Below are 16,720 nucleotides of genomic sequence, written 5' to 3' on the forward strand. Positions count from 1 at the left end.
GGCGAGTAATTTTAATATACGGTTGGGATGACCGGTAAACCGTAGCGCGTTATACATTTGCTTCTAGCGACATCTAGTGAGTTGATATGTACCTTCTTTGGTGGAGTTACTTCAGAATTTTCCATAATAGTGAGTCAATAGTGTGTTAGTTACGAATTGCGTTAGTTTCTAATTTTTATTAATATATCCAGTTATTTATTATTCATTATATTCCAATACTTGATTATTTATTTTACTAACTTTAATATTATTAATGTTTTAGTAGTAAAAAACGTTGAGTGCATAGTTTCTTCTACGTTTAATATTGATTATCCCATCTGAAATTCACTATTATTTAGATTATTATATATAAGACGAAATATATATTTAAGGTCAGGTATATATCAAAATATATTACAAATTCAACATATTTCAGTATAGGACCTCCGCAAAATTAAATTATCATTAAACTATTGCTTGCGTTTCTGCACACGTGTATTTTAGTTGACATTTTGTAAAATCCCTTACTAATGGATGCTAAATGCAAATTGCAGCATTCTAAGCTTAGTTTTGGCTGTGCGTTGATAGGACAAATGATTTTATAAGAATATTGTATAATTTAATTATTTTACTATTATCAATTGATATATTATGTTTTCAAACAGTTATAATTTATCAATTTTCAAAGAATAATACAAACCAATTGAGAATCTCTATTATTTTGAAGTAAAAAAAGCATGTACTAGCAATGTATAACACATCCGGTCTTTCTAGAAAACTGTGGATGGATTGTTATTAAAAATGGCATATAGCATCTGTTCTCTTGAAATGTACATAGAAACCTAATAGTTCAAAATTTTTTGGCGCCATCGAATTAATTACGAAAAAATATATATTTCAATGGTTTATTTACAAATAACAGTGTCTGATGGCACTAGACCGCGAGATGGACTTACTTTCATATGTATAATATTATATAGTATGGATTGCCTGTTAAAAGATTGGTATGAACTGTGTTGGATTTAAATTGATATGGATATTGGAATAGAGTACATGTGCTGGCGTGTATATGTTTTCAACATATTTGTATACATGTATAGTAAAATTTAATTTTAATTAATAATGTATAATTTTTGATTTAGGCTAAACTATGATTAGTTCTTCATCAAGTGAGAGTCCATTTTACTAGCGCGTTTCTCTGCTTCTCTGACTTTAATAATTATATTTCTTAACTGTTAGTTTAGAAACATTATGCCTGATAATAATATAATACATTTAATATAATTATAAGCAAATATACTAATCATTAAACATGTCTTTTTTTTATTTTTCTGTTATAGGAGAGGAGAAAATAATACGGGAAGTGTGTTTAGTTTAGCTTAACCTATTGATCTGAAGCGATATACTTATACTAGCTTTTAGCAGCGACTTTTACTTACATCTGTTTTTTTTATATAAAAGATAGTCTATATGGACGAGAGTAATACGTACATTACGGTGTATGTTCCTTAACATTTTATCCTTATTACCTAGTCAATACATCTTTCTGAAACTGAAACTGTACACTACTCTCCATATACTAATTATAATATATTTTTTAGGAATTGTCCAATATTAGTAAGTGTAAATATGAGAACATTATTAGGATTGTTTTTGTACCAACTCCCAATTTACACATTTATTACATATTAAAATAGTAAAGCGTCAATTAGGCCGAATATGTATTTTAAGAATAACACATGTGAATATACATCACTTGTTTACCAAAGACAATACTACTGCCAAATTCAATTCGAATCTTTATTTACTAAATAGAACAGAGTAACACCTTTACATTTTTTTTTACCACCAGTGTACTATCGCTATTTTATACTCATAAATATGTACGTTCTTATAATTAAAAAATCTGAATAAAAAAAACCTACAAATAGACTATAAAAGAAATATTCTGCAACTCATTGGGTATGATGCCGCCTACTGTTAACTCAAAGATTAATTAAAGATTTTTAAGTTATTAAACAAATTACAGTTTCGTGGCGTAGACTCTGTACATTGTCATTTGTTTATTTTATTAAAAAGTTAAACAGTTGCAATTATTTGGACATCGACTAATAAATGAATCATTCACATAAAATATACTCTAATTGAGAACATAAAGAAATTTAAATATAAATAAATAATAAAGTAGATGAAATATATATAATATAACTTATAATGCGCATATAAACCTAAAACATATATGTTTATCCTAAAGTGAGGAGTTTTTGTAATCAATATGGCAAATAAGGCAAACATGCTGGTTTTAAGTGGTAACTATAACCTGTAAATGAATAATACTACGGATGTCATGATATCATGTGAAAATCATGATACCATTCATGCGTTGCTATTCCGGGCTAATAATAGTAAAGTAACGAGAGACTTGGCATAATCCGTTCTCGATACTGACTACCAGCTTGGCTGTGACACGAGAACTAATAATAATAACACCCTGTATAATTCACTACGCACCCTCTATGTAGAAGTGCCAAGCTAAGCAGACCTTGTGTCATGGGTATTAGACAACTGATAGAAATACTTACATACACGTTTTAGATATATATATATAAATTTTGCTTTTTATCCTGTAATTTAATTGCCTAATCTCAACTTCAACCGAAACAGCTTACAGAGCAAACTGCATAACTGCAATGCTGAGGCATATCTGAACCACAAACAAAGTCTCTTGATATATATACTTTTAACTTGATATTGTTAAATTAAATTATGGGCAATAAATAAAAACATTATATAATTTATACATATTTATTTAACAGCAATTAGAATGAATAATAACTAAATAGGATATTACAAAGGATAAAAAAAGAATACAAAATTTAAATTCCCTTGTAAAGTACCAAAAAAAAACTTAAAAATTAAGCAATCCGTTGAAATTATAATAATAAGTTACTGCGTGCATGAGATAATATAAGACAGCGACATCATTTCTCAATCGTGGTTGTGATAGATATAGGCAATGAATATCCTTATTTATCTATTAGAATTTATAAGTGTTATAATCTAAATACATAATGGAATTGTTGCTTATTACATTTCCAGATAATATAAAAAAAAAAACAATTCTAACATCTTACAGCCTTACTGCTACGAGGGGACGTTTTAAATTTCGCGGAATGGGTTTATGGATTGTACTGTACATACTAATATATTTTTCCTTTTAAATATATTCGTCGGCTACCCTAATACATTTTTCTGATGGTTCAAATAAGTTGTATCTTAATCGTCGAAATTAAAATAATCTTTGTCTGAATAATAAGCCGACAGAAAAAAAATCTCTGCCAGAAAAAGAGGCAGGTCGGGGCTGATTCTGCAGGATATATTCATCCCATACAGAACATACAACTATTGTGTAGGCACGTTGTCATGGCGAACTCCAGATGGCTTCTTTTCATCATATTAAGATTAAACCATAATATTTTTCGGTTATAACAATATTTTTGTACTGCAATCACCAGGATGCTTTCTGACAGAAGTATGTCGCCTTAATTTTCGCGGCCGACTGGTGCCTTACCATTGGCACCACTTTTAGGCGATGAACTTATATTTCGTCCACATTAACAATTTACAATCCTTGACTTCAGGACAGACTTCCAAAACCTCACCAGAACATTCATACGCTGTTTTTAAGGCGGCGTGAGCTTGTTGAGGCACCCATCTTTGAGGCACTTTCGTCATACCAAGGTGATTATGAAAGATATTAAAAATCATTGTATATTATACTTTCAACCATTTCAGCAATCTGTTTCTGAAACGGTCGTATTGGAAAATAATATTTTATTTCGTCTGGCCATCATAGCCGTGATACAAATGAGTCCCTGCTTCGCTTAACCACACCACACCGCTCTAAACCATTGTTTTATAGAGCCAAGAGTTTGTGTGATATGTGTAATGATGATGTTAACTCTTCCAGTATAATTCTGATTTCCCTTGCTTGAACTTTATAACACCGCGGTTATAAAGTAAAGTATTATATCGCAAATTATTCCTGCTTTAGTTGACGATAGTTACTATTACACGGTCCTACCGGTCCGAGAATTTAAAAACGTGCCCTCGTAAATCTAGTATATTACTACGTAGGTATTTTACTAAGTACAAGTATTTTCCAAAACAAGAATCGACGGGTAAACATCCAGTATAGAAATGACCATGGTGATTGCAACAGTCCCAAAATATCGGGAAGTAACAGTATCAGTTAGATCCTAACGGGATCTAACTGATACTGTTACTTTTCTTAACTATTAATTAGAAATGAACACTGCGTAAACAAAGCCCAATAATTGTATCTTAACAGTCTTTGTTGGATGAACAAAAACTTTTAAAATGATGCAATAATAAGATCATAAAAATAAATATAAACTCTAAAAAGAATACTTGAACACAATATAAAAAAACATGAAGCAGAAATAATTCTTAAACGAAACATTATCATAAACTACCTATTTCTAATTTGAAACAGATAAAATACAATATTTTATGTTATACAATTTGGTGTTTAGTGTACATATTGACTCTTCCTGATAAGAAAGTAAACCGTAGATCAAATCGACTTTAAAATAGTATGTAATCATTATCCCTGTGTCTGACATAATTGCCTTTATGCATTCCTATCTTTATATACGCCAGAGCAATATGTCTCCAGTTTACAATTATCGTGTTATTGTAAAAATATTTTTTTTTGCTCTAAATAATTTTAGAATAAAATACTGTATGTACTTTGCCCGATGCCCGAAGACGAAGTACAGGAAATTTGGAAGGGAACATGTACAAAAAGAGGAGATTAATAATGACATTTTATAACCATGTGAGTTTAGATTAGAAGGTAGCTGAGATTACTGAAATGAGAATTATAGATTAATATATAGAGGACGAGAAAACCAATATATATATGTTAATTGATAACACCCTTTTTAATCTCTATTTTTAATTACAAAAAAATAAATGTACACCTGTTGTTAGATACCAAATTTATAATAGCTAAAAAAATATAACTATAACCAAATAAAATCATGTAAAATAGAACCAGGATCGTAATTGATCACAATTTTTAATTCAATTCAAGAAATCAAAGAAAAAATAACGTATAATTAAACTTATGATATGGTAAATAGGAAAAATAGAAATGTAGACGCCTAGAGAATACAATTTAAAATATTATAGCAAGCAAGAAATGATATTCTACTAAAATTATGAATAATGAATTAGGATAATGAAATATAAAAGAATTACTAATAAAATCACTTGAAAAATTAAGGCAGTATGAATTGAATATAAACATTATTAATTGCTACAGTATAGATAGGTTTAATACAAAAACACAATTCTTTAATTTTTATCATATTATTTAATATTTACCTAATCTAATCAATAACGCACGTTTTATATTCCAATAAACTATACAAGTATAAACTATTAGGTAAGTATTCAAATTTCAATGCAAAAGACAAAAAACACAGTGACTTTGTATATTATGTGAAGATCTTTAACAATATGTAATTGCTAATATATAGCAGAAAACTTTATACGTATTCGACCCACTCAATTGTAATTAAGTCAAATCAAAAAGTTGTTGATATGTTTAATTTTTGTTGTTTTAAATAAACATGTAAACACACACACCGTATGTACGTACGTAACTATATGGCGAAATAGGTTATTATTACTACATACGTACATATATAAATTAGGGGCAAATTTAAAATGTTTGTAATAAACTTTTAATGAATAATTGAAAAGACAAAGAAAACCATTCAAAACTAAATAATACTTACAAGTATATTATAAAACAAAAAAGAAATACAATCTGTTATAATATTGTACGACTGGTGTTCAGTGTACATATTGATTATTACTGAAACGAAGTTAAACTGTAATTAAATTGTTATTAATTGGTACGGCAACATAATTAATAAAATATAAACTAGTAATGCAAATACAAAAACTATTTCATCGGAATCTCGCTGAAATTTCAACGCGACATCGATTTCAATCCAAACCATTTTTATTTTTATACTGTTCTTTTGAAATTATTGTGACTAACCGAACAAATTAAAATTTAATAAGTAAAATACTTTAATAAAAAAAATCTGACAATATATTCTAATAGGAATCAATCAAGAGCTGTTTTAATTTTGTTTCCAAATACGATCAACGATAATTAATACAAATATTATTGTGGAGTTTCCTAAAGTTTGTTTTTTAATTTTATCTCAGAAACACAATTGACATTGCATATTAGCAAGTAGCAAGTTTATTACAATTCTTAAATAGTGTTGTATCTATTGGAAACTAATTTAAATTATCGATTTTTGTAGGTTACACTAAAATAATATGTATATGTAATATATGCAAGTTCTATGTAATACCAATTTTTAATTAATTAAGAAATATGATATTACCGTGTCTGAAAACTGAAGTTTAGATGTATTAAAATATACAATGCAACACATGATTATTTATCAAAGTAACTAAAATTACTTAAACCTAAGTTATATCTAACTTTATCATAAAAGTATTTAGTTTTTAGATGTACCTACTCATTCTTATAAAAAACAATAAGCAGATACTATTGTACCGTCCCGACCTACTTTTTCCTAAACTAAATAATACTACTCGAAACTGATAAGACCCCACATGCAGATGACGATGTGAATAAAAGATTATAACTAATTCCTTAAACTTAGAAATATTATGTCGATTACTTGGATCATATCACGGACTATATCTAAAAGTTAAGATCTCACAAGATTTGTTAATCGGGAGCTCATAACTGCTTACTCTAAAACTATACCTACCAGATTTAGACTAATGTAGTCTAAACTTTTAATATACCTATCTAACTAATTACAACTTACCTATACCTAACTTTATCATAAAAGTATTTAGATGTACCTACTCATTTTTTATGACAAACAATAAGCAGGTACTATTGTACCTTCCCGACCTGTACTTCTTAACCTAAACTTATTATAACTAATATCTTAAACTAAGATTTATTATGACAATTACTTGGATCATTTCACATACTATACCTAAAAGTCAACTCACATGCAGATGTTAATGATGAGCTCATAACCAAATTTATTCTAAACTTAACCCTTCTAGATATACGCTACACAAAATTACCTAAAACTGTAACATCAAATATAAAAAGAAAACATTAATTCGTACCCACCGGTGCCACATATAACTGATGGTAAGCGCTAACCCAATACATGAACATCACTATGCATAAGTTATGTTATACCCGCGATTCCATTCATGAACCATTTCAGAGGACTAAGATCTCATACCTCGTATCCTGTAATTTCACTGTCTAATCTACAACTAAAACAACACACAAAGCAAGCTGTTTGACGCCTAAAATATTGGAGTACCCACGTAAATTACTTTTTACAATCTACCTGCCGAAAAAGTTTGTTTGAAATTATAAATTTAATTGTAAGATGTCGGTCTAATGCACGCAGTAACTACACATATCAGATGTAAACAAATGTTAATTAAAAATATTTGCTAAAACTACAATAATAAGAAAATATAATACTTACTAGATGTAGGAATAATTACAACTAAATATTAAATGTAATTGGAAGGATCGCCACCGGTTCCGACTTGTTGGGTTTGTCGATATAAATGCTCCATGTTCTTTGGTCTAGGTCGAAAATACCTGCAATGAATGAATAATGTTTATTGAGTTAATATTTAGTACAGCCTTGAGAATAAAATTACTTAGTAAATACGGCAGCGTGTAAACAAACATATTATATTTTATTAAAGAATTGAGGACAATTAGGAAATAAGTAATTCGTGAAAAATATTAATAAATATGACTAAAGAATAAGTTTTAATTCACTTGAGTGCCTATTATGATATTAATAAAAATATCTTTTTCGTTCATAAGCCAAACTTAATAAACCACAAAGTGACCTTGTTCAAAATCGTTGCATTTGAGATAAAAGTGTCTGATTGATCTTTATTAATCTTACTAGGCGTTTATTGCACGTATCCTTATAAAAGTTTATAAATTCCATGCTATAATTTGAAATATGAGTTCCTAATTATTAGAGTAATAAATAAAATAATAAATAACCCTGGACAATTAACACAGCGCCATCTAGTCCCACGGTAGGCAGAGCTTGTGTTATGGGTACTAGACAACTGATAAACTTTTTTTTTGGAAATACATACATAATATACGTAGAAAACACCCACGCTACAAACAATCATATTCATGAATACAAATGTTTGCACCGTATGAGCAATCGAACCCGTGACTATCTGAAGTAAAGCGGTGTGCTAAACCGCTAGGCCACCGAGGCCGTCAAATATCCATCTTTACATATATTTGCGTTTATAATATTATGTACTGTCAATGAAACTACGTACCAGCTGCAATGGTCTGGATGATGGAGTCTGGTTTCTCCTGGAACACCTGGAATTTTTTGCCCGCGGTGTCTGATAGAATGTCTACAACTTCTCCTCGACTCTGGGGTGGTTTGTACTTGTGGATTGCTTCTAGACGAGACTCACTGCTGTCTATGATAGGTCCGATCACCTCTGTTACGTGCAGACGCTGGTAACTGTTAATAGATGTTTATATAAATTACTATATGTATACTTATAAACCATTCTCTTGAATTAAAAAAAAACCATTACAAAATTTGTTGCGTAGATTTAAAGATTGAAGCATATATTGGGACAGACTGCGACAGCGACTTTGTTTTATACTAAGTAATGATATATCATCAGAACTAGGGTTTGCAATCACGCCGACTTTTTACAATTCTTTTTTCCAGTCGGAAATTTGAGATGAAATCGCATTTAATGTGAAAACTGCTGTAAAGGTTACTTTAATATATATTATTATAATTGGACTGATTATTAAGCTATATAATAAAATATCGACGCAAGAGTTTTTGAAACATATCAAAGACTGGTCCACAACACAAGATCTGCTTGTCTTGAGATAACGCCGTGTAGAGAATAAGAATTCACACTGTTGACAAGTCAACTGTGTGAATTCTTACAATAGTACCTCAATTTGTTTAACGAACTTATATAATAAATACAGAATATTCTTCAACTAAAAACTATTATTAAGTAATAAATTTATTACACAAACAGATAAATTGTGATTGAGTTATATATAAGAACAACACTAATATATGTAATCGTAAAGATAATCATACAGTAGGAAGGGAAATAATATTAATACAAAAAAAAAATACTTTAGACGAATAATGATTTTTGATTTGATATAAATCAGTTTCCAACATCTTTATTTATCTGTGAAAAACTGCCAATTGGGATATCATTAGGCAATTAATTATATAAAAGTAAAATAATACACTTACATATTGCAATGCACCAATGGCTCCTCGTCGTACTTGTGTATATTGAGTAGCGATTTGTTTCCCTTTAGATCAGGCGCCACCTCCACGTTATAAAGCTGGCGGCCCCAAGCATCCGTCCACAGCATATTAACTGAGAACCCGTTCCCTATACCCAGACCTTCGTCTCGTAGAATATTCTCAGCATCACTGAACGATTTCGCCGCCAACAGAGCACGAGTGATGAATGTTCTCGCTGTCGGTAATCAGTAATGACATGAAAATGTTGGGCGCCAATATGGCAGGACTCAAGTTATGTCTAATAATAACTAACGGAAGTACGGTACTGCCACCGGAAACTCGTGATATCGGGATGGCAGCCTATTGGTACGTTTAGGGCGATTGTTATACGCTATAGTAATTAGTAATTTGATGGACTCAGTGGTGTAGCGGTTTAGAACGCTTTATTTCTGATAGTCCAAGGTTCATGTACTCGCACAATGTAAATATTTATATCCATGATTACGATTGTTTGTTTAGTTCTGAGCCTTATCTATGTTAATTATTAACAAAAAAAAATTATATATTGCAATAAGTTGTTTAGTACCCTTAACATAAACTTTGCTTAGCTTTAGTACTAGATGGCGCTAAATCGTGAATTGTCCTGGATATTACCGTTACAATTCAAAATCCCTGTGGATTAGTCGAGCCGAACACAGACCGTAAAAATTGACATAAATAATTTTGCGTCTATAGTTCTAATAGATTCCGAGGATTCGATGGAAGAAAAATCGATAATATGCCAAAAATAATTAGCTAAAATAGTTTTGCCCTATGCCATAAACATGGATTAAAATTTTGTACAGTTGGATAAAAATTTTTGAGGTCATGTCAAATGTTTGTATTTAATATAAAATCTATAATTCAGCATCTATTTCAAGAGCCAAGCAGCATATTTTTAAAGTAGTGTGACATTAGACAGTGAAAGTATATGTTAATAGGCATTACGTCTAAGTCCACTGGGATGGCAAAGCATGAGCCCTGTCGAGCACGCACGCAAGCACGAGTATCACATGTTAACGTGATGTCTGTTGTGCTGTTCATGTACATAGGCAATCTTCATCATTTACCTTTACATAAAAAATCATGAATAAACAATGAGTACCTACACGTCGAATTTCATTAAGATATTAATGAAATTCGACGTGAAGATTGAAAGTACACGATGTGTTTTCACATACGTTTAATTTATTGTCTTAAAAAACCAGACGAAATCCCGGGTAACAGGGTTTGGTTATAGTAGAAAGGAAGTGTTTCCTATGAAATTTTACTAATATTATATACGCGAAAGTTTCTGAATATGGATGGAAGTTTGTTCCTCTTTCACACAAAAACTACGGAATGGATTTTGATGAAACTTTACAGCAATGTACCTAACTTTACAGTAATATATACATTAGAGATAGACATACATAATACATAGGCTATAATTTAAAAAGATGTTTAGAAAGATGGCGAAATATAATGAAAAATATTAAGCAAGTGTGATACAGATGAAGTTTTGTGGGTCAGCTAGTATGATATACATACGGGTATTGCCAGGCTTCAGCACGAGAGGGCTGAGGGTGTTGATGGAGAATACCAGCCCATTGTGATTGTATCCCATGGTATAACCAGGCATATGTCCGGCATAGCACAGCGACATGAACTGCTCTTCCACCGCCTGGAGTAGAATAGTAGTAGTTTAATATTAAATATATATGATGCCCTGAGTGATCCAGCGGTTTAGCACACCGTTTTACATCCGATGATCGCAGGTACGATTTGTAGGTGCAAACATTTGTATTCATGAATATGATTGTTTGTATTGATTTGGGTGTTTTGTATGTTTACAAAAAAAAGTAATAAGTATTTATAATAGTTATGTAGCGAGCTCTGCTTAGCTTCCGATGGCGTTGTGTGAACTGTAGGTAATTATTATTATATACCTACTTCTTTACGTGTGTTTGTCATCAGTTAAGTCAATAACGACTGGATTGATTTTAATGAAATTTTGAGTGCATATTTGAATAGTTTCAATCTATGCCAATTGGATCCAGCAGCACACTGCGCTATTAATTGAATTTTAGTCTAATTCTCTTGTAATGGAAAACACAATAAAAATGTAAGAAATGGTGGTAGACTTTGTTGGAATATATCCAGAGAAATGTGGTTATTTTAAGAAAGCGTTATATTCACCACAATATCGACAGTCGACAATGTCTTTGATCACCCTAATTGGGACAATAGTAATAATAATAATAATACGTAAAAATATATGAGATACATCATGATATATCATCATAGATTTTATTTTATTATAAAATAAAACTGTGTTGAAATATCATTGTACAACATTTTTCTTACGGGATAGACAGAGAAAACAGTATAAAATTTATAAAATTTCATCTGCAGATCAATTCATTGCCACACATATATATGGATGAATATATACGTACCCCGTTTTCCTTGTCTTCAGGCGTGGGTATGATATGCGCAGACATGATGTAGAAATGGTTCAGAGTTTCGCTAAAAGCATCTTCAGTGTGACCCAGAATGCCCTGTAACATTGAAATTAAATATTTAAGTGGTTGGTATTTTATTAATTTATTCATGAATAATGTGGGTTCATTGTTTGAATTTTGCTATAAAACATAGATTTTCAAGTAGTCATAAAATATGTTATTAATATAATAAAATATATCCAAAAATCCTTATTTGAGTACGGGCATTTCTCTAATAGCAGTGACTTCAAGTTTTTGGTAAAACAACTTAATTTATTTAATAATTTAAGTTCTTTCGATTACTTATTTTAAGATCACCGTTTTTTCTCTTGAACAGTCTACTCTACAATTAGTATAAACATTATTAATTTAGTATAATTCCTTTAAATTAAAAATCAACTATAAGGTCAAATTCAGCCCGATTTAATCCTTTCGTCTTATGATCAGAAACATTAAAATTACGATGGCGTCAGCCACAGGTCAGTCAGTTAAGTCTAAGATCAATAGGTTTAGACTTAGTCTTAAGATATAAGTAAGATCCGTCGCTCTTCAGCTGCCCTAACCTATATTATCGTCCAGAGAAGCTGTAAAAATATTTATAGCTAACAGTATTAGAATAGTGCGAAAAAGAAATAGGGACTGTTTGTAATGCAGATAATTTAGTAAAAGTGGTACTTTGTATTTACTTCCTAGTGCCGTTATTTTTACTCACATCTAATTACATTTTTTTGGTTAATAATTCATGATTTAATATTAAAATAGAAATGTGACATGTCATAATCTAAGACGCCATCTCACAGGGAAGGACCTTACCAGATCTCATTATTTTTCTATACGTAGTTTGTGACTCCTGCAATACTTTGCCACACTTTGTACATATACCCTCTCTGTCCCTTAGTATGTAACTTAAATATAGCGACTTAAGATTGAAAATGGAGTGTACACGTACGCTCTCTGGATTGTTGACTCCAATGGAGCTGCAACCGCCTGTGTCGTTTCTGGGCACGTGGTTGTCATTTATGGTACCGATGATATCGTCCATTTGCAACAGGAATAGCTGCAATATGAAGTAGTACAATCGGTCGCGATGGTTTAGTAGTTTTTACACCACCTTATTTCCGACTGGTTGTGGGTTCGATTCCTCGCATTATGTAGTATGATTATTTGCATTCTTTGGGTAATTTATATGTATTTATAATTCGTCGAGTAACCGAGTATAATACATATTCTGCTTCGTTTGGGATTAGATGCTGCTTTGTGAATAGTCCGGGCTTAATCATATTACAGGTTTAAGTAAAAAGTACTAGATGGTTAGAAGAAAATTTGGTACGAATATTATTCAAAGATTATTACAATTCATATTACTGTATCAAGCAAAAAATATTAGACTATTAAAAAAAATTTTGATACGTAGGTCTATTCTAGGATTTTTTTTCCTTGGGGATTTTTTTTCTAATTTAAACTTATTTTGTATAACATACTTCATACTATTCACACTTAGTTATTAAAGAGAACTAAGATCCTGTAATTTCACTTCTTAATCTGCACTTTAAAACCGAATCACAGGTTAAAAAGCAAGCTGCTTGGCGGCTGATTTAAGTAAGACTGAGGTATATAGAAAATTCTGCACAATGTTTACTTCGTTAATTTACCTGATGAAAAGGCACCTTAGCACCGTCAGCGACACCCTGTATCTCTTTGAGGTAATACGGGTATCTGAGCTTCATGTTGGCGAGGGTCCTGTCATACACTTCTCTTCCAACATCAGTTTTGTACTCCTTTTCGAAATCGCGCAGATTCTCATAATTGGCTAGGAAGTTCTTAATCACGGAGGCGAAAACTCTTCCCTGCATGAAGAAAAATAGAAAAAAATATTATTTAAATACTCTAAATTATGACTTTTATAATGATACACATATAATTATTATTACTTGTGGTTACCTAGTATTCGAAATTTGAATATTTAAATTAAGGTTCTATTGTTAAAGACTAAACTTCTATAATGAACAGGCACTGGCAGTCACACATGCAATAAACAAAAGAATTGCGTGTGTCAAATACATGGTAATGTACTGAACGTTTTTTCATTAACTTAATTTATATTTTATGCATAATTAAAAAGAATTATTAGCATTTCGAAATTTCAACGTTTGCGCAATTTTCTTGAAAATATAAGATTATATATGCTGATGTAAGCAAAAAAATTGTTGCAATTAATGCGTACAATACGGTGCAAGACAATAGGTACCTACATGAGATATTTAACAACCCGTAGGAACATATCAAATTCAGTTAATAAACTTGTGCACAATATGTTAATTAATTATTTTAATTTCTTTAACTTTGTACATTAGAGTCTTCAAATTATTGTACCTACATATTTTAGCACACGATTCATTTACTCGTCTTTTACAATCATTAAGTCTATTTTAGTTATTATGTACTTATTTAAATAAGAACTATTTTTATAATGTAATGAATGTGTTTTTTCTACTCCATACTATTAAAAAGTATTAACATTGAAATTAAATTGTTAGATAATTTTAAAATAGTATATTACGATATAAATGCGTTATGATGGTTATAACACACGATCCGGAATTGTTAAATACGCACGTATAATTTACGACGCTTTTCGACACACATGCACAAAGCGGCTTTCCCGCCGTTTTACTTTTTTTTTACCTTTGCCAAAAGCCTTTTACTTTTTTAAATCAGCGCCTGGTTGGCGCAGCGTGGAAAAGCGGCCAGTTCGAAATTTGAAAAAATAAGCAAATAGTGCGGTTGTGGAATATAGCTTTGCTATTTACTTTTGTAAGTTTTATAACGCACGCATGTTTTATTATGAACCGCTTTATATATCGGTAACCGGTGAAATAAGATTAACTTTACGAGCAAGGTTGTTGAAAAAATGTATTATTACACTTTTTATTATATATTTTTTAATAGGAAATTTTATTAATATTATTAACATTTAAATTTTAAAATAAAGCCTTCATAATGGAAAATTCTTTTAATACACCATGTATTAAAAAAATGTTCCAAATTATAAATATCTTTTACTAGTTATTTACTTTGTAACGTTTCAAATTGTTATATCTTTCTACGTGTTGGTTTAGTGATGAGGAGTCGAATTTAGAGTATACATATTCTTATAATTAACATGACCATGTTAGACGTTATATTCGAATAAAATAGTCATATACATATAATGGTGATTATAGTTAAGTGTAATTACAGTTATCACAGACGTACACAGAGATGATGCTATGTAGCGTAGATAATTACTTACTGAAGTTATTCTTGTCACGTTATAATATGAATGTGTACACAATAATTGTGTTAAGTTTGGTTACAATTATTATATGCTTTAGAACTCTAATTTATTAAAATTGTAGATGTGTCTTTCTGTTTGCTACATTTCTACGATCAAATGCCTGATTTTAATGAAATTTGAAGTAAAGATAGATTGCTCAAGAAGACATACATGTCTTTTTACTCAAAAAAGTAAACTGATTCTCGGGAATATAGTATTATGTAAGACATAAAGTTCTACTGACCACATCATAACCGACGTCATAGTGGGAGCCCTGTAGATGGATGACAGGGACCGCCCGGCGCCTGTTCAACTTCTCGGCTACTACATTACCTGAAAATAAAGAAAAACTTAATATTTTGATATAATTGTAAAATTAATATTAATATAATAGTGACGTGCTCTGATTCGCTCGGGTGCCCATAACTTTATGGATATTGTTATATTAATATAACCAGTATATATTATTTTATAATAATGTAGCCTAAAACTGTGAAAATTATTTTAAAATCGATCTAGAATTTATTGAGATTTATATTACTACTATAAAATAATTGTATCTCTTCCTCTTTCATTCCATAATATTAGTAGGTATAGATAAATAATCCTGGATAATTCACACACTACAAAGTCCCATACTAGCAAAACAATTGATATACCTAGCACAGATAAGTTTTTTTTTACTAATAATACCTACTCCCAGATATTAAATTCCAGGCTTGTTACCTTAATTTGATAAGATGACATAAATAGATATTATACAAAAGACCAACGCTACTAGTTGCGGATTCAACGTATAAATAAAATAAAATGAATTTAATGCAATACTTTAACGAAAATGACAGCCTCGGTGGTCTAGTGGTTTAGTACACCGCTTTACTATCCGATGGTCGTGGGTTCGATTCCTCGCACGGTACAAATATTTGTATTCATGAGTATGATTGTTTGTATCGGTCTGGGTGTTTACTATGTATAATGTGTATTTATTAAAAAAAAAATGTATCCATGTATTTATATCAGTTGTCTAGTACCCATAACACAAGCTCTGCTTAGCTTGGCGCTAGCAGGCGCTGTGTGAATTGTCCTGAGATATTATTATAAAATAATAGGAATTAAACAAATAAGTGACTGCTAATATATTTCTTCACGTCTGAATGCAGTATGGCAGGGCGTGGGTCTCTCCAATTAATTAGATTTTCCTTAGAATAGAATCATCTTATCATTATGATCATATAATATGATAAACTTATCATCCTTCACTAGTGCCCCGCCACCGTAAAACGTTAGCGCAGGCGGGTGCACCATTTCATTATCATCCATAAAAAACCCGAGATGTGTTACTTGGTTGATGTAACAGTTTCGAATGATTTGTATAATGTTTATATATATTTTGAGACGTTTTGAATTCTTGATGATAATGGTCAACAACCGGGTTGCATTTTAACCTTCATTTGTCCCTCCTAATACAGGTCTGTTTTGAATATATGAATTAAGTT

The 16,720-nt window shown here is 30.6% G+C and overlaps 1 protein-coding gene across 1 annotated transcript in view; it reads right to left on the reverse strand.

Moving 5' to 3' along the window:
* Nucleotides 1-6,439: 6,439 nt before the first annotated feature.
* The window catches only part of LOC131849180 (beta-alanyl-dopamine/carcinine hydrolase), a 46,980-nt gene continuing 36,699 nt past the window's right edge, over nucleotides 6,440-16,720 (reverse strand). The window contains exons 2-9 of the mRNA XM_059199183.1: nucleotides 15,469-15,557; nucleotides 13,561-13,755; nucleotides 12,858-12,965; nucleotides 11,864-11,965; nucleotides 10,956-11,088; nucleotides 9,390-9,621; nucleotides 8,422-8,615; nucleotides 6,440-7,702 (exon numbers count right to left, since the gene is read on the reverse strand). Of these exons, the coding sequence (XP_059055166.1) occupies nucleotides 7,605-7,702; nucleotides 8,422-8,615; nucleotides 9,390-9,621; nucleotides 10,956-11,088; nucleotides 11,864-11,965; nucleotides 12,858-12,965; nucleotides 13,561-13,755; nucleotides 15,469-15,557 (1,151 nt within the window). The 3' untranslated portion in view covers nucleotides 6,440-7,604. The remainder of the gene's footprint in view (nucleotides 7,703-8,421; nucleotides 8,616-9,389; nucleotides 9,622-10,955; nucleotides 11,089-11,863; nucleotides 11,966-12,857; nucleotides 12,966-13,560; nucleotides 13,756-15,468; nucleotides 15,558-16,720) is intronic.

Source organism: Achroia grisella, unplaced genomic scaffold (assembly GCF_030625045.1).
Source record: "Achroia grisella isolate CSIRO2021 unplaced genomic scaffold, CSIRO_AGI_Agris_v1 utg640, whole genome shotgun sequence".
Lineage (NCBI taxonomy): Eukaryota > Metazoa > Arthropoda > Insecta > Lepidoptera > Pyralidae > Achroia > Achroia grisella.